This window comes from Podarcis muralis, chromosome 7 (genome assembly GCF_964188315.1).
Source record: "Podarcis muralis chromosome 7, rPodMur119.hap1.1, whole genome shotgun sequence".
Taxonomy (NCBI): domain Eukaryota; kingdom Metazoa; phylum Chordata; class Lepidosauria; order Squamata; family Lacertidae; genus Podarcis; species Podarcis muralis.
Window position 1 is genome coordinate 20,510,229 of NC_135661.1, and position 24,817 is coordinate 20,535,045.

General features: G+C 48.1%; 1 protein-coding gene across 4 annotated transcripts in view; it reads left to right on the forward strand.

The window, feature by feature from the left end:
- The window catches only part of DVL1 (dishevelled segment polarity protein 1), a 110,046-nt gene that overhangs the window by 65,491 nt on the left and 19,738 nt on the right, over positions 1-24,817 (forward strand). For 3 of the 4 annotated variants that reach the window (XM_077931352.1, XM_028740848.2, XM_028740853.2), the window contains exons 5-12: positions 4,230-4,368; positions 9,167-9,260; positions 10,095-10,164; positions 11,537-11,676; positions 13,219-13,295; positions 14,888-14,955; positions 18,343-18,492; positions 23,802-23,933. In XM_077931352.1, the coding sequence (XP_077787478.1) occupies positions 4,230-4,368; positions 9,167-9,260; positions 10,095-10,164; positions 11,537-11,676; positions 13,219-13,295; positions 14,888-14,955; positions 18,343-18,492; positions 23,802-23,933 (870 nt within the window). The remainder of the gene's footprint in view (positions 1-4,229; positions 4,369-9,166; positions 9,261-10,094; positions 10,165-11,536; positions 11,677-13,218; positions 13,296-14,887; positions 14,956-18,342; positions 18,493-23,801; positions 23,934-24,817) is intronic. The other variant, XM_028740851.2, reaches the window with a different exon arrangement.

Consider the following 24,817-nt stretch of genomic DNA (forward strand, 5'->3'; position numbering starts at 1 on the left):
ATTGGCTAAAGTGGTGCTTCAGGTTAAGAACAGCTTCAGGTTAAGAATGGACCTCCAGAACGAATTAAGTACTTATCCCGAGGTACCACTGTACTTAGCTAGGTGGACTCTGCACAAGGCAGCTCCCCTATGGCAGAAAAAAGGAAGTACTTGCTAGTGATGCAGCGCATGACTGATGCATGGAACTTGCTCCCACAAGACGTGGCGACAGATGGCTTTGAAAGGGGAGAATCCTGTAGGATGTCTTGCTGTTGTCTGTTAGCCATGAGGGCTGAATTGAGCCTCCAAGTTCAGAGGCAGTCTACCACTGAATAATAACAGCAGCCGGGGAGCAAGAACATGGGCACGAAGTTTCCTTCAGGATCTGCCTTCAGACCTCCTAGAAACAACTGCTTGGTCAATGCGGGGAAACAGAATGTTGGACTATGCAGCGGGTTGGCTTCATCCATCAGGGCCACTTTTGCTTTTTTTTTTTTTAACCAAAATTTATAAAACCACCAAGCAGTTTACAGTGGTACCTCAGGTTAAGTACTTAATTCGTTCTGGAGGTCCGTTCTTAACCTGAAACTGTTCTTAACCTGAAGCACCACTTTAGCTAATGGGGCCTCCTGCTGCTGCCGCACTGCCGGAGCCCAATTTCTGTTCTTATCCTGAAGCAAAGTTCTTAACCTGAAGCACTATTTCTGGGTTAGCAGAGTGTGTAACCTGAAGCGTATGTAACCTGAAGCGTATGTAACCCAAGGTACCACTGTATGTATATATAAAAGCAGATATCAGGTATTTTTTTTAAAAAAAAAAATCTAAGTGCAATTTAAATCTATAATAAGCTAAAACCAGGTTAAAGCAAATGCCAACTTCTGCACACGTGGATAGGCTTGCTCAACCAAAAATGTTTTAAGCAGGTGCCACAGGAGTGTACCGGAGGCACTGATGTCAATAGGCAGGGAGTTCCACAGGGTTAGGTGCTGTCACAATGCAAGGTTGATTTCTTACCAGTGCAGAACAGATTTCATATAGCACCTGTAACGGTATCAGTTCATCAGATTGAAGTGATCGAGTGGGCAAGGGGATCCCGCAAGGGAAGTTTGCTAGCTGCACCCTGGAGGGATCCCTCCCTTCCTGCAGAGCCTCGCCATCTTCTGCTTACACAGTCCTGCTTCCCTCCAGTGCTGCGCTGAGAACATTTGGCTTGAAGAAACACACGCCTGAAACGTTCTTGTGTGCTTTTTTAATTGATTTTTATTAGATTTTCCACAATGATAACAAAAACCACAAAGCAGAGTGGTACACAAAAACAGAAAAAAGAACAATAAACAGATAAACAATAACAACAAACTTAAAGGTAAAGGTACCCCTGCCCGTACGGGCCAGTCTTGACAGACTCTAGGGTTGTGCGCCCATCTCACTCAAGAGGCCGGGGGCCAGCGCTGTCCAGAGACACTTCCGGGTCACGTGGCCAGCGTGACAAGCTGCATCTGGCGAGCCAGAGCCGCACACGGAAACGCCGTTTACCTTCCCGCCAGTAAGCGGTCCCTATTTATCTACTTGCACCCGGGAGTGCTTTTGAACTGCTAGGTTGGCAGGCGCTGGGACCGAACAATGGGAGCGCACCCCGCCACGGGGATTCGAACCGCCGACCTTTCGATCAGCAAGCCCTAGGCGCTGAGGCTTTTACCCACAGCGCCACCCGCGTCCCTAACAACAAACTTAATTCTTCACAAATCCAACCTTTTAAGCATCTTAGTTGACTTCCTCAAGTCCCTCCCTTCTGAGTTTCCTTGTAGTTAAAAGTAACAGCTTCCCAATATCATTATTAAACTAAAACAATTTCCAATTATAGTCCATCTTATTCACTTTCCTTAACATTCTAAATCCCATTTATTGAATTATAACTTAATTTAATCCTAGGCCTATTTGTTTTCTTTCAAGTAATTTCAAATTTTTAATGTTAGAATATTTATTCAAATAGTCCTTAAATTTCCTTCAGTCCTCTTGGAACTCCTCTTCTTTCTGGTCGCGGATTCTTCCAGTCAGGTCAGCTAGCTCCGAAAAGTCCATCATCTTCATCTGCCAATCTTCCACTGTTGATAGTTCTTGTGTTTTCCAGTTTTTAGCAAGTAATATTCGGGCCTGAAACTTACTTGTGAAAGTTTGTCTAATCTCTCCCTCTGTCTCTTTATTTGGGGGTGGGGAACCCTTTTCAGCTCCGAGGGCCACGTTTCCTTATGGACAAATTTTCGGGGGCTGCATACCAGTGGTGGGACAGGGCCAACGGTGGCAGATCAACCAGGGCAACACTGTACAGCAGACTACATGCCAGCTCTGCAAAAGTTAAGCTTTTGCAGCATCCAGGCAAATGAGAAGTACCGTATTTTTCGCCCTATAGGACGCACTTTTCCCCCTCCAAAAATGAAGGGGAAATGTGTGTACGTCCTATGGGGCGAATGCAGGCTTTCGCTGAAGCCTGGAGAGCGAGAGGGGTTGGTGCACAATGACCCCTCTCGCTCTCCAGGCTTCAGGAAGCTATCCGCAAGCCTTGGGAGCCCGCGGGAGTTCCCACCGGGCTCCCTAGGCTTGCGGATAGCAGCCTGTTCTGGGGGCTTGGGTCGGGGGAAGCTTCCCCCGCCCCAGTCCCGTGTCTGGGGGGGGAAATAATTTTTTTTCTTTATTCCCCCCCCCCAAAGCTAGGTGCGCCCTATGGGCCGGTGCGCCCCATAGGGCAAAAAATACGGTATATCAAAAGCTCAACGACGCATTCTAGTTCAAGCTAAAAAACGCAGAGCAGAGTTCTTGTGGAGCACAGCTTTGGGATCTAAGGGTCACAGCCTGGGGAGGGTTCTCAATAGCCAGACAGAGCTGGCGGGCCAGATTTGGTCCCCAGGGCTTGTCATCTCCCTTCACTCTCCTAAAGCAATATCAGAGATGGGGCAGAAGAATATTTCTTCCCAAGTTGATGGGTGTGGGGAGTGAACTTTCTTTTTCTGGGTCTCTTCTTCCGCCCTTGTTTTCAGAGTTGTCTTTGTGAATTTCCCTCTCCCCTCCATCTCTGAGAACCAGTTCACATAAACAGCTGATGTGGGCCCTTAATTCTTCATAATAGGTGGGAGAGAATGGTGTGTGTGTGTGTGTGTGTGTGTGTGTGTGTGTGTGTGTGTGTGTTTTTACTTTGGGGGATCAATCATTGACCTGGCAATGAATGAGGAATCTATGCTCAGGGTCTATATCAGACACCTGGGACTAGCCACTCCTTTCCACCAGGATGTGTGTGTGTGTGTGTGTGTGTGTGTGTGTGTGTGAGAGAGAGAGAGAGAGAGAGAGAGAGAGACCTTCCTGCCCATCCCCACAGGTTTTCAGTTCAGAATTTGGCAGTCAAGTCTGACAAGGGGAAGCTGGGTCAACAGAAGATATTTGGAGGTGCCCAAACATGTTTGCTCTTTATTGAACACGACGAAGTAATCTGGAAAGAATTTTCTCCTGCTAGGTGCTAATCCTTATTCGATTTTCACACACACACACACACACACACACACACACTCACAGGCGAAGCTGCTGGTCTTGAAAAAAACCTCCAGTTGTGTTCTTGAATCTGTGCCCCTCTGTACTGGCATGTGTTTGTTTTTGCTTGTATCTTCTGCAAAGCAATCATAGCGCAACCCACAACCACTGCACAGCTGGTGAAAAAGTTAACAAATGGGTCCTTGTGCACATTTGGACGAAAGGTGGATACTAGTCTGAAAAGGCTGAAGACGGATGCACTAGGGGTGTGATTGAATGCCGGGGAATAAAGAAAAGAGAATTTTAAAACAAGAAAAGAGAATTTAAAAACAACAAAAGTAGTTGAATCTCTAACCTGTGTGATTCTTCCAGGTTTCACTCATTGTTGTGGTGCAATCATTTTTTTTAGTCCATTTAGGAATCGCTTCCCATTAAACATCATGGAGTGATTGATAATGAATAAATCATATAATATATATTACTATAAATACAACAACAACAGCGCTCTTAGTGATGAATAATAGCCGCCTTTACACTCCACCCTTTCAGCCACAAGCTCAGGGTCAAATACATTGGTCTTTTAGTCTCACAACAGCCCTGAGTGGCTGTTTAGGCTAAGAAATACTGATGAGTTCCAGATCACTTAGCAAGTTTTTCACCTGACCGTGGATTAGAACCCGGGTCTCCTTGTCCAGAGCCCTTCTCAGTGTACTGTTGCCTTCCTTCCTCTGCAGTCTCCCGCATCAATGGGCACCCAAAGCTGGACCGACACCGGGAGCACCCGCCGGGCTACGACAGCTCTTCCACCATGATGAGCAGCGAGTTGGAGTCCAGCAGCTTCATCGACTCCGACAATGACGAAAACACGAGCAGGTAACGGACTGGCCTGTGCGCGAGGCAAGGAGTGCAGGAAGGTGCCTCGTAGCGAGTCTGCCAATGGTCCACCATTGCTCAGGGTTGCCCCCTTCCTGAAGCCCTGGGAGCTGCTGCCAGTCAGTGTAGACAATACTGAGCTTGACCTGGCTCAGAATTTCGGCACCTTCCTTTGCTGCTGTGCCTCAAGGGAAGGTCCGTAATTCAGCAATTGTTCAGTCCCTGCCTCTGCAGGTAGGGAGAGACCCCATGGACAACACTGAGCTAAGATGGAATAATGGTCTGACTCGGCATAAGGCAGCTTCCCGGGTTCCTATTAAGAGATTTGTCATGAAGGACTTTGTCGTAACAGTTGTTGTCATCTATCAAATGGAACAAACAAATGGCAAGACTTTAATCCAAGTTACACCCTCCAATAACCTGCCTTCAATGGTTATGCACACACCTGCCAACCCCACCGTATACAGTGGATGCTCGGGTTGCGAACGTGATCCATGCATGATGCACGTTCGCAACCCGCAGTGTTTGCAACCTGCAGCGGCACGTCTGCACACACGCGGGTTGCGATTCTGCACGCATGCGCAAAGCGTGATTTAGCGCTTCTGCACATGCGTGACCGCCGAAACCCAGAAGTAACCCGTTCCAGTACTTCTGGGTTTTGGCGGTCTGCAACCTGAAAAAACGCAACCTGAAGCATCTGTAACCCGAGGTATGACTGTACAAGACTTTCCACTTCCAACAGTTACCTTATTAAGCCTAGGTGGGTGGTGCTGTGGTCTAAACCACAGAGACTCTTGGGCTTGCTGATCAGAAGGTCAGCATTTCGAATCCCCACGATGGGGTGAGCTCCCGTTACTCTGTTCCAGCTCCTGCCAGCCTAGCAGTTCAATAACATACCAGTGCAAGTAGATAAATAGGTACTGCTTCAGTGGGAAGATAAACAGCATTTCCGTGCCCTCTGGCACTCGTCATGGTGTCCCATTGCATCAGAAGCAGTTTAGTCCTGCTGGCCACATAACACGGAAAGCTTTCTGTGAACAAACACTGGCTCCCTCGGCCTGAAAGCAAGATGAGCGCTACAACCCCATAGTCGCCTTTGACTGGACTTAACCGTCCAGGGGTCCTTTACCTTTTTATTATTATTAAGCCTAGGAGGTATTAAATACCAAAAAAATAATAATTTTTGTCCCTCCGGTGTCACTAAGGCTTCGTGATGCCTTCCACACCTGTCCTTTTTATTTTTTAAAAAAGCCAAACTTGGACTGCGCTCAAGATGCCAAGAGATTGGGATGGCGGGGTTTGTTCTCCATGTGGGAAGGAGGGTGCTCTGCCACCAACTTCTTAAAAGACACCCACCCTCCGCTTGCCCAATGAGATGGTTGTTTCTGATCCATTTTCTTCTTCCCCCACCCCCTTTTAGGCTTCTCAAAGGAACACGGCATCTTTAACCCCCACCACTTTCCTCTCCCATTTTTTTAAAAAAATAAGTGGAATATTTCTGTAGCGGTGAACGATCCATGCTGGGATTGGATTAAGAGCAGCCCAAAGTGGGTTACTGGAGCGTTGCACGCTGGATCCAACTAGATCCAGCCCCGGTGTACATTTTCAAAACACCCCTTTCCCCGCCCCGCTCCAGATTTTTATCCTTCCCTGTAGAAGAATAAATAAAATAAAACGAACGGCTGCAGAGACTGCTATGGAGGGCCCCTTTCCCCCCTTTCCCTCTCTGAGCTGAGGGAGGGAGTCTTGGCACAAGCGAGTGACTGGCTGGCTGGCTGGCTGGTCATCCAGTGCGTCGGGGTGGAATGTGCCAAGGTATGTTGTTTAATATTACAAAGATGATGTTCATAAGCGGATGAGACATTCCGTCGGTGGGGGAGCTTGGGGAAGGGGGGGCAGCAGCAGCTCCTGAGATATGGAAGGGGATGGATTATTCTGCACCGACAGCAAGAGGACAGAATAACAAAGCTTTTTGTCTGGCATTGCGAAAGGATACACCGGCGCAAGTGCACTTGTGTTCTCAAGTCGGGCACCAGCAACTTGCGCGGCGGGGGGGGGGCCCTGTGGGGCTGAGAAAGGAGGCCTGGAAATTGTGTTAAGAGAAGGGGCACATTCCTCATGCCCCACCTGTGCGTGAGTACTCTGGTCTTCTTTCTTCTTTGAGAAATATGCGTCTGCATAGATAAGAGAGTCCGCGTACAGTTGAAGCACCTCCCTCGAATCCCAGGAACTGTCGCTTGCCCCTCACAGAGCTGAAGTTCCCAGCACCCTTAACAAACTACGGTTCACAGGATTCTTAGTGGTGTGCTTTAAATGTATGCTATGCATGCAGCCGAAGAGTAAGTACTCTGTTTTCTTTTCTTTTCTAGATAGATGTAGAGTTGCATCGAATACAACACCTGCCAGGGAACCTTCTGCATGCAAAGGGGATGCTCTGCAGCCGAGCCACAGACCTTTCCTTTTCATTGTGAATGGAGAGATCTGTCAATTCCTACCAAACACTGCGCTCCCTTGGCAAAAAGTAGCTATTAATCAATTTGCAGGCTTTCTGTGGGGCGGGGGGGGGGGGGGGAGAAGGAATTATTCAGATTTGGGAATGCAGTGCCAGGAGGGTTTGCAGGTTTAAAACTCCTTTCCCTACAGGCGAGACCTTGGTTCTCTTAAGTTACTCATTTTTGCAGTTCTCGACATTTCCACAGCAATTTGCGACTTACATTTTCCCAATGACTTTCTTTTTTAACCAGCATTTTAGTGCAAATTTCACCATATATATATATATATATATATATATATATATATATACGCGCGCAATTTTGAGTCATGTACACATTTTTGTTATTAGTTTCCCCTAACACAGTGGATTTTCATAGTATCTTTATTGAATCAATGCATTTTTATGCACTTCTCCCCTAATACATGCATTTATAAACATATTGCTCGGTTGGACAACTGCATCATAAAAAAATCAAAGAAGTGTGAATTTTCAGAGAATAGCCATGTTTTGGTTTGCATATTGGTTTGTGAGGCAGAGTTAGGGAATTTCTCGTCAATAGCAAATGAGTTTGAATTTCTCCTCCATCAATTGCGACAGGTTACAGGTTCCCACAGTCTGGCTTAGCTTGGCTTGGTCCAGTCAGCGGCAAACCCGGGTTTGCAACCAAATAACAGAACTGCCCCTTCCTATTTGGGTTGCTTGAGTGAATCACAGTTAATGCGGTCTGTGCAACAGCGCTGACAATCCCTGAGCTCTTCCCCTGTGAGATAAACATATGGAGTGAGATCATTGTTTGTGGGATGCCTAATTTAAACAGCACATTGTTTCCATTCCGCTTTCCTTCCCGTCTTTTTGAGAAACGAGATTGTTTTGGAAACTTTGGGAGTCGAGAACGGCTGCATCACCCTGCGGCTCCCCCTTGTGGTGAGCCACTAGACAGCAGGTGACGGCTTCTCAGTGGAGTCTCTTTAAGGACCAACTGGACCTTCCTAGTCTGCCCATCGGACCATCATTGGCAGGAAGGAGTACAAGAGGGCCAACAAAGAGTGCTCCCCCAAAACCCAGTTGTCTTCACCCCCAAAGCTGTGGTGGGAAAAGAACTGAGGGGAAGCAAAAGTCCACCATCTGAAGGAGAGCCCCTTACCCTAAGGGTCTCCCCTTGAGATAGACTTTCCTAGTGGCCTTTCAAAGCATCTTCCCCATTGCTTTGCTTAGGGGAAAGAGCATAGCTTAGAAAGAGCATAGCTTCGCATGCATAAGGTTCTGGGTTCATCTCCAGGTAGCAGCTGTCTGAAATCCGAAGAAGTGGCTGCCAGTGTTTAGGCAATATTGAGCTAGCTGGAGCAATGGTCTGGCTCCATGTAAAGCAGGTTCCTATGTTCCTATGGGATACGCTAGGGGTGTAAGAAGACCAGAGGCAGGGACAAGGTCTATTTGTCCCTTCAATTCTGTTCTCAGCAGGTTTTCACCATCCCTTAAATCAGCAGTTCTCAACCTGTAGGTCTCCAGATGTTGTTGGACTACAACTCCCATCATCCCTGAGCTCTGGCCTCGCTAGCTAGGGGTGATGGGAGTTGTAGTTCAACAACATCTGGGGACCCCCAGGTTGAGAAAGGCTGCTTTAAGTGGGTGGACATGACTAACCTAAGCCCATTGATTTCTGTGGGTTTATTCTGAGCAGAGCACCCTATCTGTACAACCTAGCAATTCCAAAATATAGATGTGCTTTTACCCTCGCAAGACTGAATGTGTAGCCCTCGGATGTACTTGAGGGACAATTCCAACAGATTCCACATGAAAAACGCTTGTGTCGCTGCGGGGTATGGCAGCACCGAATCAGTGGCGCATGCCCTCCTGGCGTGCACTCTTTACAAAGACCTGAGGAACAAGATTATCACCCCTCTTTTATTGTCCATTCCAGGTCGTCCAACCACTGCCATGGTGTCTTTTCTCCTGGCAGATCAAGAGGAGCAGATGACAGCAAAGGTTGCAAGGTTTTTTAGCTGGGGCAATCAGAATAAGGTCCACTGTTTGACTGCTGATTCAGCATTCTAAACTGTGTTTTATTATAATCGACTTTTTATTTTGTTCTGTGTATATCGCAATGCTCTTTTGTTGCTATGGCCGATGGCTAACGCAAATAAAGTTTTATACATTCATTCTGAGTTGGATACAACGCAGGGTGTTTTCACCGGCAGCAGGCTCAACTCTGAGGGCCAAAGAAAGCAAATTTTGCAACCTGTCAACATGTGTTCTGAATTTTCTCTTGATTTCTTTTTTTGGTCCTCTTTCCACCCCTCCCAGGTTGAGTAGCTCCACAGAACAAAGCACTTCGTCCCGTCTCATCCGGAAACACAAACGCCGTCGCCGGAAACAAAAGATGCGACAGATTGACCGGGTAAGCCTTTGTGGTTTGGAGTTTGCTGCCTTCGTTAAGAGCATGAAGGGGGACGGGACCTGTGGCCCTCCAAATAGTGTGGGACTCCAACTCCCATCAGCCCCAGCCAGCATGGCTGGTGTTCCAGGATGATGGGAATTGTAGTCCAAAAACATCTAGAGAGCTGCAGGTTCCCCATCCCTGCTTTAGACAAAATTGTAAATAGCTGTTGCCTTGTCACCTGTGGTGAGTAACAACCATCCCCAGGCAATGAAAGAAATGTCTTCTTTTCCTCTTGTTTTCGAGGCTAACATAGGTATGTGTGGGCATGCAGCCTCATGTTGTAAGCTTATTTATAAGGCTGCCACAGAAGTTGGGACGCGGGTGGCGCTGTGGGTTAAACCACAGAGCCTAGGACTTGCCAATCAGAAGTCAGCGGTTTGAATCCCCGTGACGGAGTGAGCTCCCGTTGCTCGGTCCCTGCTCCTGCCAACCTAGCAGTTCAAAAGCACGTCAAAGTGCAAGTAGATAAATAGGTACCACTCTGGCGGGAAGGTAAATGGCGTTTCGGTGCGTTCCTCTGGTTTGCCAGAAGCGGCTTAATCATGCTGGCCACATGACCCGGAAGCTGTACGCCGGCTCCCTTGGCCAATAAAGCGAGGTGAGCACTGCAACCCCAGAGTCGTCCACGACTGGACCTAATGGTCAGGGGTCCCTTTACCTTTACACAGAAGTTGGCCTTTGAACTGTTTCTTGGCTTTCTGCCTATGTCAATGCCCAGCTGACTCTTGCAATCACCACGTTCTGACCTGCAGAAACTGCAATTATTGCCAGCTTCTCCTTTTTGTTTTTCAGTCGTCTTCCTTCAGCAGCATCACAGATTCTACCATGTCCCTGAACATCATCACCGTCACCCTCAACATGGGTAAGCCCCATTGGCTGAGCTGCTGTTATGTCATGGCATGCTCACAAGGAATTGTAAACGCAGTCGCAAAATGTGCACATTTGTGGCAATGACTCTTTACCCATCTTGCCTCTACCGAAACAAGCTAGGTGTGCACAACCAGTAACTCCGTACTTTGGAAACTGGGGGAAATGGCATAGTGCCGTCAAGTTCTTGTTGGGCTCCAACTCCCATCAACCCCAGCCAGCATGGCCAGTGGTCAGGGATGATGGGAGTTGGAATTCAACAACTTATGGAAGTTCCCTGTCCCTGAACTGGGAGCAACATCCAGAAAGGAAGCTCCCTGCTGTGTCCCTGTATGACTCCCTGCCTTGGTGGTTTTTTTGTACATGAACAAAACAAAGACATAAAAAGTTGCAATTAGGGGATATATTTCAAAACACAATTGTTATAGTGGGCATTGGGAGTCTGACAACATCCCGGATGACACCGTGTTGGCTACCCTGGTCGTAAGGCCATGGTGACTTGTCTTTCAAAATTGCTAGTTCCATGCCTCAGCTAACCTTGCTTCTCTCCCTTCCCCATCTGAATGCCTCAGTCCTGCGCGGTGGATGGGGAAGAGAGCCCTAGACCCCTCCAGCAGGGGACAAGGGGGGTATATTTAGAAGGCCACCTGTGACCCTCCTCCATTTGCACATAGTGGTTAAGAGCGGTAGACTCGTAATCTGGTGAACTGGGTTCACGTCTCCGCATGCAGCTGCTGGGTGACCTTGGGCTAGTCATAATAATAATAATAATTTATTATTTATTATTTATATCCCGCCCATTTGGCTGGGTTTCCCCACCCTCTCTGGGTGCCTTCCAACAAAGTATTAAAATACAGTAGTCTGTTAAACATGAAAAGCTTCCCTAAACAGGGCAGCCTTCAGATGTCTTCTAAAAGTCTGGTAGTTGTTCTTCTCTTTGACATCTGGTGGGAGGGCGTTCCACAGGGCGGGTGCCACTACCAAGAAGGCCCTCTGCCTGGTTCCCTGTAATTTGGCTTCTTGCAGTGAGGGAACCACCAGAAGGCCCTCGGCGCTACACCTCAGTGTCCGGGCAGAACGATGGGAGTGGAGACGCTCCTTCAGGTATACTGGACCGAGGCCGTTTAGGGCTTTAAAGGTCAGCACCAACACTTTGAATTGTGCTCAGAAACGTACTGGGAGCCAATGTAGGTCACACTTCTTTGAAGTCTCTCAGCCTCACTCACCTCACAGAGTGTTTGTTGTGGGGGAGGAAGGGAAAGGAGAACGTTAGCCGCTTTGAGACTCCTTAGGGTAGTGATAAACCAGGATATCAAATCCAAACTCTTCTTTTTCTTCTCTTCTTCTTCCTCCTCTCTCCTTTCCAGAAAAATACAACTTCCTCGGAATCAGCATCGTGGGCCAGAGCAACGACCGAGGAGATGGTGGCATCTACATAGGCTCCATCATGAAAGGCGGCGCTGTGGCAGCTGACGGAAGGATCGAACCAGGGGACATGCTCCTACAGGTTGGCACAAGCATAGGCTCCTAAGAAGAGCTTGGCCTCTGAATCGGGGGCAAAGGCCCAGCAGATCCAGCATTCTGTTCTCACAGTGGCCAACCAGAAGCTCCTATGGGAAGCCCACCAGCAAGGACCCCCTCCCCTCCTGTGGTTTCCGCCAACCGGTAATCAGGAGCCTCCAGCCATGGAGGAAGAGCATAGCCGTTGTGGCTAGTAGTAGTCTGTGATAGCCTTATCGTCCATGAATTGGTCTAATAATCCTCTTTGAGAGCCATGCCATTAGGGGGTCATCGCTTTCCACAGTTGTGGGGCACCATAAATTCCTGCAAGCGCAGGATGAGGCTCTTGTCCTGTTGGCGATTTGCTGGCAGGCAGCCTTCTGGGGGCCACATAATAATAATAATAATAATAATAATAATAATAATAATAATAATAATAATAATTTATTTATTATTTCTACCCCACCCATCTGGCTGGGTTTCCCCAGCCACTCTGGGCAGCTTCCAACCGATTATTAAAAACAATACAGCATCAGACATTAAAAACTTCCCTAAACATGGCTGCCTTCAGTTGTCTTTTCAAAGTAAAATAGTTGTTTATCTCTTTGACATCTGCTGGGAGGGCGTTCCACAGGGCAGGTGCCACTACCGAGAAGGCCCTCTGCCTGGTTCCCTGTAACCTCACTTCTCGCAGCAAGGGAACCGCCAGAAGGCCCTCGGTGCTGGACCTCAGTGTCCGGGCAGAACGATGGGGGTGGAGATGCTCCCACTGGTGGGTGGGGCCAGAGGCAAAAGTGGGCGGAGCAATGAATTTAAAACCAACAGCAGGTTGGTTTCCACACACACGCCTCTCTGTCCTCCACCTTGTCAAGCAAGAGGCATCATCCGAGTTGAAGGACGCGATCCATCCAGGCGAAAAAACCCCAGGAGGATGCTAAGTAGGGCTAGGGAGGTGGTGTGGCCTGACAAGATTCCCGAGGGCCAGGTAGACGGGTCTAGAGGGCCACATTGGGGACTGAGCCATCCTTGTATGCCAGGTGTGGGGAACCGTCGGCCTTCCAGATATTGAACTACAATTCCCCATCATCCATTGGTCATGCTTGCTGGGGTTGATGGGAGTCCAGCTACATCTGGAGGGCCACAGGATCCGCATACCTGATGTACTTCCTTGGAGTAGGGCTCTCAGCGATGAGCGTTCAATGTTCAGCTGGGAGGCAGCTGTTGTGCTCATGTCCTCCTCCTGGGCTTCTGACAGTGGCAGATTTTGCGCTTTAGAATTTCAGTGGCACCCAGTGCACCACTGAAATCCCCCCCCCATGCCTCTTGCACTGCAATTTCAGTGGCACCCCCTGCAGTGCCCTTTCGGCTTGGTGCCCATTCTGGGAAAACCAGCCTTCCTCCCCATAATCCACCTCTGCTTCTGATTGGCTACATTGAGAACGGAATGCTTGGCCTTTGATCTGACCCAAAGCAAGGCTCCTCTTCACCTTCTTACGATTTGGAGGGGAAACCCCTGGCGATAACAGATTCCTCACCTGTTGCACTCCAGGTGAACGAGGTCAACTTCGAGAACATGAGCAACGATGACGCAGTGCGGGTCTTGCGGGAAATCGTCTCCAAGCCGGGGTGAGTGATTGTAACAAAGCCAGGGCGGTGTGCATTTGTGTTACTCCTGCAGTAGATGTCTTGTATCCGGTGGTGGTCCTACTCAGAGTAAACCCATTAACATTAATGGAGTCAGCACTAATTTCAGTGGGTATACTCTGAGTAAAACTTGGTACAGCTCATTGACTGCAGCCAGTGCAGAGAGCAACCTCCCAAAATCTGTCCTTTGTATTATATTGTCTTTTATACAAGCGTGTGTTTTAATGCTCATACTTTTCATCCTTTGTGTGCTGTGTTTTATCTGGTCTGAGACTGTATAATCAATGACTTCATTTGATTTGACTCCCAAAATCAGCCTGGGTTCAGGCTCGGGGTTATGAAGAGACAATGTTGTGGTGTATTCGGGGGGCTGTGTAAATAAGACTGCACTCAAAACCCAGACCCTGAGACTCACAGTGAGTGCTGTGGGGTTTGTCCACAAAACTTGTGAAAACTTGACCACAAACTTGACATGAGCCAACAGTGTGACGCGGCAGCTAAAAAAGCCAATGCAATTCTGGGCTGCATCAATAGGAGTATAGCATCTAGATCAAGGGAAGTAATAGTGCCACTGTATTCTGCTCTGGTCAGACCTCACCTGGAGTACTGTGTCCAGTTCTGGGCACCACAGTTCAAGAGGGACACTGACAAACTGGAACGTGTCCAGAGGAGGGCAACCAAAATGGTCAAAGGCCTGGAAACGATGCCTTATGAGGAACGGCTAAGGGAGCTGGGCATGTTTAGCCTGAAGAAGCGGAGGTTAAGGGGTGATATGATAGCCATGTTCAAATATATAAAAGGATGTCACATAGAGGAGGGAGAAAGGTTGTTTTCTGCTGCTCCAGAGAAGCGTACACGGAGCAATGGATCCAAACTACAAGAAAGAAGATTCCACCTAAACATTAGGAAGAACTTCCTGACAGTAAGAGCTGTTCGACAGTGGAATTTGCTGCCAAGGAGTGTGGTGGAGTCTCCGTCTTTGGAGGTCTTTAAGCAGAGGCTTGACAACCATATGTCAGGAGTGCTCTGATGGTGTTTCCTGCTTGTCAGGGGGTTGGACTCGATGGCCCTTGTGGTCTCTTCCAACTCTATGATTCTATGATTGTCCCACATTGGGCTGCATGGAGGGAGGAGATGTAAAGACATGATATATCAGATAACCTTCAAGCTATTCTTTTTAAAACTTCCTGCATGTAGAAAACTGGTATCTCAAGGCACAGAGAGGAGTTTTCTCCTTGGCGCACTACTTTACTAAATGCAGTGAGGTGTCGTCGCTTTTTGTTGTTGAGTTTTAATGGGGCAGGGCAATCAAAATAAGGTCTCTCTCCTTCCCACCCCTGTGAGTTTGAAGTGGTGTTGTCTGGGATGGACTCTAGCACTTGAGCTTTATTGAGTGAAGAGCTCAGCGTAGAATCAAAGGGCGGAGAGGTGGTGAGATTAGGAGCCCAGAACCATGTGGCTGGTGGGAAGCCTGATAGGCAGCCATTGACAGAACGTAATAAGGTCATTCCTTTGAGTGTTCTGTTTTCGTTCCCTTCATAATATATATCTGTTTTCTATATTTTTTTCTCCAGCCCTATCAGCCTAACAGTGGCCAAATGCTGGGATCCGACGCCCCGGAGTTATTTCACAATCCCCAGAGGTGAGTGATCCAGCCATTGCAAACAGTTCATGACATTGATCGTCCATGAGGTTTTATAAAGGAGTGGTGCTGATGATGATGATGTGGAAAGAGGGAAACTTTTTATCTAGAGCAGTGATGCTAGTGGAGAGGCTATGTAATCTCCAGGTGTTGTTAAGACTACGACTCCCACCATCCCTGACTGCTGGTCCTGCTGGCTGAGACTGATGGGAAATGTAGTCCCACAACATCCAGGGACCTGAGGTTGAAGAACACACATCTAGGGAGTCATCCAATGAAATGGATTCATCTTATAAACCAGGGATGTCCAACAGGTCGATCTGGATTGACTGGTCGATCCCTGGTAGGTTTTGGTAGATTGCGGTAGATTGCTGGCTCCTCCATCCGGCCTTTTCACTGCAAGGCTGACTGTCTCCTTAGTGCTCTATCGCTGAGCACCTGTTTTCATTTATTAGACCTTAACCTGCACATAAGCGGGACGTTCCCAAAATAGCTCAACAATTCTGAACTGAACCCCGCAAAATATGGAACGTTCCTCCCCAAAAGAAGCACAACAAGTTTGACCTGACCCCCCCCCCCAAACGGGACTTTCCTCCCTAAAAAAAACTCAACAACTTTTACCTGAATCTCCCCCAAAAGGGGTTTAGATCAGCGGTTCTCAAACTGTGGGTCCCCAGATGTTGTTGGACTACAACTCCCATCATCCCTGAGCTCTGGCCTTGCTAGCTAGGGGTGATGGGAGTTGTAGTCCAACAACATCTGGGAACCTACAGGTTGAGAAAGGCTGGTTTAGATCACTGCCACATATTAATCGTGTGAGTAGACTCTTGGAAGTTGGACGCCCCTGTTCTAAACCATTTTTATGCTGCTTCACACAGTTTTTTATGCTCATTCTATGCTGGTGCTACTTTTGTCTCTGTTGCCTTGCTTGCTAAATTATTTCATTTTTGCATTTTAATTATTTTCAATTTGTGAGCAGCCCAAAGGATGCAGTTACTTGGGCAGAATGTAAATGCAGGAAGGAAATGAAGAAGAGTCAGGGCTGGCACAAGGAAATCCTTGGTAAAACAGACAGGGTAGCAGGGTTTATGCATTTGTAAACCATGGATCCATCATCATCATCATCATCATCATCATCATCATTTTATTTGTATGCCGCCTTTCCGTAGTTAAAACAATGCTCAAGGCGGCTTACAACATGACAAGACTTACATAATTACCAAAATAACAAAAGTCATAAACAACAAATAAAACACATCAGAAGGTACACAACCAAATGGAAAACATTTCCACATAAATTATAAAATCTAAAACTAAAAATACAACATTAATATCAATAACAATTTAAAATGACATAGATAAAAAGAAAAAGGGGCGCGGGTGGCACTGTGGGTTAAACCACAGAGCCTAGGACTTGCCGATCAGAAGGTCGGCGGTTCGAATCCCCGCGACGGGGTGAGCTCCCGTTGCTCAGTCCCAGCTCCTGCCAACCTAGCACTTCGAAAGCACATCAAAGTGCAAGTAGATAAATAGGTACTGCTTTGGCGGGAAGGTAAACAGCGTTTCCATACGCTGCTCTGGTTCTCCAGAAGCGGCTTAGTCATGCTGGCCACATGACCTGGAAGCTGTATGCTGGCTCCCTCGGCCAGTAAAGCGAGATAAGTTCCACAACCCCAGAGTCGGTCACGACTAGACCTAATGGTCAGGGGTTCCTTTACCTTTACCTTTTTAAAAAGTAAAAACAATCTACACATGCAGTCTGCCTGACCCATATTTCTTACAGAAGGGAGGATGAGACTCAGAACTAAATACTATTCTGACCTGAACTTTGACCAGTAAAGTGAAAGCTTTAGACACCTTATGGCTCTTCCTAAGGCTAACTGTATTTATGGGCCCCACCAGCCTTGCCTTGGATTCAGCCTCGAAGGGGTGTGTGTTCTCCAGCCCAGAGTCCCTGAGGTTATTTGCTGGAACTGAAAGTGTAGGTTTGAGCTGGACCCTGAAATGAAACAAGCAGAATCCTGTTCTGATTGGCTAGACAAGGGCAGAAAGCCCAGCTTGTTATTTATGCTTTAAGAAAACTGGCCAATAGGTACCCAGGACGCAGAGCCTTTTTAGCAGGGACAGTCAAGGCAGCTTTTATGTCAGAAGGTTTTAGAAGATGATGGTGATGATTAATTAAATTTGTATGCTGCCCTATACCCATAGATCTCAGGGCAGTTCACAACATAAATATAAATATAAAATATTGATATTTAATTGTGTTTTCCTTATCTCCTTCTTTTGACAAGCTTACCCAGGTGTTTAGAATGCTGATTCGTGTTTTCATCTGGTTTTAGTTTACTGATGGTTTTAATCTCTCTGAACGTTTCAAATTATTGTTGTTAATTGTTTTTATTGACAATCTTATTGTTCTACCTTTTCCGTAAACTGTTTTGAGGTTGTTATTGTTGTTTACAACCAAGCAGTGTGTAAATTGTGTGAAACAATAAAAGAAAATGAATATTGTATTTCATTGTATTCGCAGTTTGAATACTGCGGAATGCAATAAAATGCAATATATGTGAGAAGCAATATAAATACCATTAGGAACCACCTAGCATCCAGCACTGTACATTATAGAGACATTTGTTAAGGGCTTGCCAAGACCCTCAGTCATTTTCAAGTGGTCTGGGGGTGGGGAAGAGGGGGAGGTTTCAGGAACCATGTTGCACGCAGCTTTTTCTTGTGCCAAAAGCCGCCTTGAATGCTTCTCCAGGGAGGCAGGATATACTGTATTTTTCGCTCTATAGGACACACTTTTTCCCCTCCAAAAATTAAGGGGATATGTTTGTGCGTCCTATGGAGCGAATGCAGGCTCCTTGGCTTCAGCGATAGCAACGCGAAGCCTCCGAAGCGCAGAGGGAGCGCTCCCTCTGCGCTCCGGAGGCTACACGTTGCTTTCGCTGAAGCCTGGAGAGCGAGAGGGGTCGGTGCGCACCGACCCCTCTCGCTCTCCAGGCTTCAGGGATAGCCGCCCGAAGCCTTTGGAGTGCAGCGGGACCTCGCACTGCGCTCCAAATGCTTCGGGTTCCTTTTGCTGAAGCCGGGAGAGCAAGACTCTCCCGGCTTCAGCAGAGAGGGAGAGCTGCGCAGCGCCCCTTCAGCCAAGCGGGAGGAGAAATGGAAGGGGCTCCGTTTCTCCTGCCGCTTCTCTGAAGGGGCGCTGAGCAGAGAGGGGGAGAATTTTTTTTCTTGTTCTCCCCCTCTAAAACAAGGTGCGTCCTATGGTTGGGTGCGTCCTATAGAGCGAAAAATACGGTAAGTTTTGAAAGGAAAGAGATGAACCGCCACAGAGTGCGCCTGCTAACCCTTTCTTCTCCCTCCCCGTTTTCTCTCGCGTTCCAGCTGAGCCCGTGCGGCCGATCGACCCCGCCGCCTGGATCTCTCATACCACGGCCCTGACGGGAGCGTACCCCCGTTACGGTATGAGTCCCTCCATGAGCACCATCACCTCTACCAGCTCCTCACTAACAAGCTCAATTCCCGATTCGGAAAGTAAGTCACACTGCCGCCAGGACCGGGCAGGTTATTTCCTCCTGCGCAGGGCTGGCAGTGTAGAGCCAAACAAACAAAACTCCAAACAAAAGACACACAACACAAGAAACCCCAAAAGCCAAAGAGCTCCAGCAACAACAATGCTGTGGGGAGCATAAAACTTGTTTTCCCTCCACCCATGGCCACCCAAAACCCGGAAGAATAAGGTTGTCAGCAGCTGCGAGGCCTCGGCGGCTGTGATTTGCCTCTGCTGTAGGAGGCAGGAGGCCTCTGAATGTCAGGTGCTGGGAGTTGAACGTTGGGTGATGCTCTCAGGGACCTGCTTGCAGGATTCTCAGTTGGGCATCTGGTTGGTTGCTGGGCTAAATGGGCCATTGGTCTGATTCAGCTTCAGGGCCCTTCTGATGTCCTCATTAAAGGACATTTGCTTATTTGCTAGGGGACTAGCAAATTCACAGGGGATAAGGCTGACAGTGTCTATTAACCACAGTGGCTAGAGAGTTGCTGGACTCGAAAGGACTCAGCAGGGCTCTTCTTACATTAGTAAAGCACAGGCCTGGGGTGAATTTTCTTTTTCTTTCATTTTACCATTCAAATATCTTCGCCTTTTCGAATGGCTTCTAGCCCTTCACCCCCCACCTTTTTCCTCCAAGGAACTCAAGGTGGTGTACATAGTTCACAACAACCCTGTGAGGTAGGTTGGGCTGGGAGGCAGTGACTGGAGCAATGTCACTCAGTGAACTTCATGCCCAAGGGATCTGAACCTGGTCTTCCAGGTCCTATTGAAGCGCTCGAACCGCTACCCTACACTGGATAGTGGTGCGGATATGGGCATACTTTGGGTTGGAGGGCTATTGCTCAACCCTCCCTCCCACTCCAAAAAAACTTGCTATAGGTACTGGTTGAAGCCTCAAAGTCCTTTACAGTACCATCCCGCAGAGAGAAGGGAAGGGGCATAGCTCAGTGGTAGAGCATCTGCTTCACATGCAGAAGTTCCCATGTTTGATTCCCAGCATCTCCAGGTAGGGCTAGAAACCTGGAAAGCAGCTGTCAGTCAGTGTAGGCTGAACTGAGCTAGCTAGACAGCTTCCCATGAAGATCAGCAAAAAATATCTGACTTTGCCTTTATTTTAGCCAAAGCAGCCTTCTCCAACCTGACGATCTCTGTGCTGGGTGAGGCTGTTGGGAGTTGTGGTCCAAAATACTTGGAGGGCGCCAGGTTGAGGAACATTGAGCTGAAGTCCCCTGCCCCTGGCACATGCATGCACAATTCTGTGCATACTTGAGATTGTTAGAGCCTTTGGCTGTCTGCCGACAGATTGCCGCTGGCTGCTGTGACATTCTTTGCATTCTTTTGGGGAGATAGCAATAGATAGACCCCCCTCACAATTAAGTTGCTGGAGTAAGGACTACTTAGGATTTTTTTTAAAAAAAAAAATCTACAACAAAAATTGGCGGTCAGTTTTCCTAAAGGGGATCTGTGGAAGGACGGAGGAGGCTTCTCCCTGGCATGCAGTTCTGAGGGTCTTTTTCAGTGGATTTAGATAGGCTGTTTGGTTTTTACAAGCCTCTTCTCAGCTGGCTCCAAGGGGGAGACAAGCAAACTATGGCATTCATTTCCAGAAGATGTAGAGATGGTGATGGCTGCCAACTTGGAGGGCAGCTTGAATTCTATCAGTGGCTACTAGCCATGACAGCTCTGTTCTCTTGCTACTGTGAGAGGCAGTATGCTTCTGGGTACCAGTTGCTGCTCTGTAGGAACCCAAACAGGCAGCTGTGGTCTTTCCATCTCCATGTGGTTTCTGCTGTGGTCTTGTCAGTCTCCTACACACACACACACACACACACACACACACACACACACACACACCCCCACACCCCAGACACACCAATACATAAACCTCTCTCAATGGGCTCTCCCCATTTATTGCTCCCCACACATTCAAATCGGAACGTTGTCAAACCCAAACTGCAGGTTGCTTTCCTCGCTACTAACCAAACTAACTTCCTGCCAAAGCCAAACGTTGCCGCAGAGCACCTGGCGAGAATTGGTTGCAAACGGGACCCTGGAGCCTTTGTGGGTAAAACGGCAAGTGGTGGATGATGATGTTCTTCTGGTGTCGCAAGGGGGTGCATGGCCTGAATCTGTGTGTTCCCAAGTCTTCCTTCACCACGCGCTTTCCCCCCCTTTTCTGACAGATGACATAAGCATGGAAAAATAAGTGGATCCCGAAGTTTCTGTGGGAAATGAACTGGGTCTTAATTCAGTGCTGTAGCTCCATTAAAAAATAAAATCCAGACATGTTCCGGTAGTGCAGCTTCGCCAAGCTGATGCCCTCCAGATGTTTTGGACTACAACTCTCATCAACTCCAGGGTCTCTCTTTCCTCTTTTCTCTCTCTCCCCTGCCAACTCCTCTCTCCCCTATTTGTTTGTTTGTTTGTTTCTCTCCCCCCTCCCTTCTCTGCCCCAGGGACTGATGGGAGTTGTAGTCCAAAAATTCTTGAGGGCAGCCTCCCTGGGTGCCTAGATGGCTCCACCCACTCTGGCACCCCATTGGTCTCCCTGCTGGCACCCCATTGGTCTCCCTGCTAGAGGTATAAAAGCTTGTGGTTCAGTCTTGACTTTTTAGTCTGGGCAATTGCCAGGTTGGCCTTGGCTGCCTGGCTTCTATCCTTGATTCCTCTCCCCCCTTCATTTTCTGGGTTCTCCCCCAAATAAATAAATATTTTTCCCTCCACATAGAAAACTAGCCTGTTAGAGAGAAGGGCTCTTCTCCCAGACATTTGAGTTTTCCATATGCAGGGATTTGTTTTCACTTGCGCAGAGATGGCATTCAAACATGTGAGCATCTGTCTCCTTCAGGTGAAGCGGTATAGCCCAGCAAGGTGGTACAGCCCGGGGGCAGGCTGAGAGTAGGTCCCTAGGCCAGAACGGCAGTTTGACGTGATTCTAGTCAGCCTCTCCCCATGCCGTCCCCACACCTTTCATGACCAAGGAAGTGCCCTTAGTGACACCATCACTTTTAATCTGGAATACTTCACTTGTGAACACCCTTAAAGTGGGGCTGTATGTGATAAAGATATATAGAAGTATCTCAGATATACTTCTTCAGCTAGTGTAGTTTCACATCCAATTTATTTAATAATAATAATAATAATAATAATAATAATAATAATAATAATTAATAATAATAATAATAAATAATAATGGGAAGAAAGCCTAAATTACATAAAAAGGCCAGATACACGTGTCATACACAGAATGCAGTTGTGCAATAGAATTCTTGACATGAAATTTTGATAAGCAGAGATATACCGTATTTTTCGCACCATAGGACGCACTTTTTCCCCTCCAAAAATGAAGGGGAAATGTGTGTGCGTCCTATGGTGCGAATGCAGGCTTTCGCTGAAGCCTGGAGAGTGAGAGGGGTCGGTGCACACCGACCCCTCACGCTCTCCAGGCTTTGCACACCTCTCCGCAAGCAGCGGGAGCCCAGCGCTGGGCTCCTGCTGCTTGCGGAGACTTGCCTGCATGCCGAAGCCTGCGCGCGCTGAGCTCAACGCGCCCAGGCTTCGCGGACCTCTCCGCAAGCAGCGGGAGCACTCCCACGGCTTGCAGAGAGCTGCCTGTTTGGGGGCTGGGGTCGGGGGAAGCTCGAGCTTCCCCTGCCCCAGCCCCGCGCCTGGGGGAAAAATAATTCCCCCCCCCTTTATTTCCCCCCCAAAAAACTGGGTGCGCCCTATGGTCCGGTGCGCCCTATGGTGCGAAAAATACGGTAGATATCCTCCCCAATAAAGCACCAAGTAGCTGCAGCACAGGCACTTCAATTTGAAAGTTCTCTCACATACACCCCGGCCGGTCTCCTTTTTAGACAAGGTTCTCTATTAAAAGCAAGAGATTTCAATTAAATTTATTTGAATGCTCAAGAAGTTTTGATGCCTGTAGGGGGAGATCCAAATAATGACACCCGCCCCCTTCTGGCTGGCCTCCATGCTGTCTGTTCTTCAGCACAAGCCATGCTGAAATGAAGAGAAGCCACTCAGGATTTGCCAGTATAGTCTTCAGGCCTGGGCCTGAGGTGTTTGGGTACCTGAAGGAGGAGACCCAACTGCTGCTAATTCACTTCTCTAAGGCTGAAAGTTCACAAACAAGAACTTTCCACTGGATTTTGGGGTGGCTTTGAATAGAAAATGGCCCCTCTCTTTTCCTTTTTTGTTCGCCTTGTTCTGAGGGGGAAGAAAACGCTGGTTTGTGGCAGCCATTGTCCCCTCCCCCTCCCCCAGAACCCCCTCAGACCTGCACTCTGGGTTGTACCTGATGCCAGTCCCACTCAGAGCAGACCCATAGAAGATAATGGATGTGACTACCATAGGTTCATTCATTTCAATGGGCCTCCTCTGGACATAACTGAGTTGAAAGCAACTCAGCATCATGATGGGTAACATGCAAATGAGGGGGACAGATCCTGAAGCTGAGGCTCCAGTACTTTGGCCACCTCATGAGAAGAGAAGACTCCCTGGAAAAGACCCTGATGTTGGGAAAGATGGAGGGCACAAGGAGAAGGGGACGACAGAGGACGAGATGGTTGGACAGTGTTCTCGAAGCTACCAGCATGAGTTTGACCAAACTGTGAGAGACAGCGGAAGACAGGAATGCCTGGCATGCTCTGGTCCATGGGGTCACGAAGAGTCGGACACGACTAAATGACTAAACAACAACAACAGCACCCTGCCACCACAGCCTCCACCTGTGATAAGTTTCACAGCTCATGCAAAGTATTGCCAGAATGATCCCTTTCACCATTCGAGGGGGGGGGGGAATGGTAGCCTCAGGCAGCTATCATTTCTCTCCCAGAATCCCCTCAGAACTGCTCCATGTCATGATGGAGGTTTGTAATGAGGGGTAGTCTCCTGCTGCCCTGATCAGCCCCCATCAGCAATGAGTTTCACATTTCAGCCAAAGTACTGCAGAAACAATGCCTTTCTTGTTTATCGCCTCCAAATGAGGCGGACAAAATGGAGGGGACCAGTTTTCCTCACTCCCTGTCTACATCTCTCTTGCTCAGCTGAAGTTCATTTTAGTTAGGCTTGTGCAGGAGGAGTTGCTGGCCGATTTTACCTCATGGTCAGGTCCTTCTCTTTCTCTGCAACCTCCACGCTAAAATGCCCACCTCAGCTTTCCTCATAGCAGGGCTGTCCTTGCATAAAACTGCTTCCCCCACCCCACCCCCTGCTTTCCCTCTCAGCCTCCATCCATTCCTTGTTTCCTTTATAGCAACATCTCTGTCTCCTCTTCCTTTTTTCCCAGAGCTGGACGAATCCCCTTTAACTGTTAAAAGCGACATGGCCACCATTGTCAAGGTTATGCAGTTGTCGGATTCTGGCCTTGAGATTCGGGACAGGATGTGGTTAAAAATTACCATCTCCAATGCAGTAATAGGTGAGTGACTCCTGCTTCTGCGGCTGGGGGTGGGAGAGAAGGCACCTTACTAAATTGAGGTTTTCTTTTTTGCCACTGATGACGTTTGCTTGTGTGGGTGCTTATGAAGGAACTAACCAAACCAGGTTTCACCATCACGGTGCCCTTCAGATGCTGCTGGACTCTGGCTCCTATCATCCTTGACCAGTGGCCATTCCTGGCTGGGGCTGATGGAAGTTGTAGGCCAGGGAAGGCTGAGTTGGGCCAATGGAAATCCAGCATACAGTGATGTCAACTCTGGCGGCAAAATATTCCCTTTCCTGTTCTGGATTACGGTTTGTGCCCCTTTGCCACCCAGCCAGTTTGGATGAGGAATTGTGAATTACTGTCACAGCTTGTGTGTTTTTTCCTGGAACAGGGAGGGAGTGAACATAGCAGTTGGGCTAGATGACCCTTGGCAGTCCCTTCCAATGCTACAATTTTATGATTCTATGACGGTGTAGCATGAGACAGCCTTTACTTGCTGTGGCTGATGGGATTTGTAGTCCAAAACAACTGGAGGGCACCAGGTTCGCACAAGAGCATGGGGCAGTGCAAATGTAATGCAGCCCATCCTTTAATCACAGGTAGTGAGCAGCCTCCACTCCTCCTCCTCCTCCTTTCCCCCTTCAATTCTTCCTACTCTTCGCCATCACAGTTAATGGTTTTGTCCACAGCACCAGCCGTAACTCTGGTTAACAATAGCTGGGGTCCATGGTAACCAGGGCTTGAAAGTAGGGTTGGCAAACCATGGTTTCAAGGAGGGAACAGAGCACCAGCTACTACTCCCACTTATTCTGTGGTGTATTTATCTGAAACATGTTTTCCCCAGCTTCAGTAGTTTTAAGCAATCTGCATACTCTTTG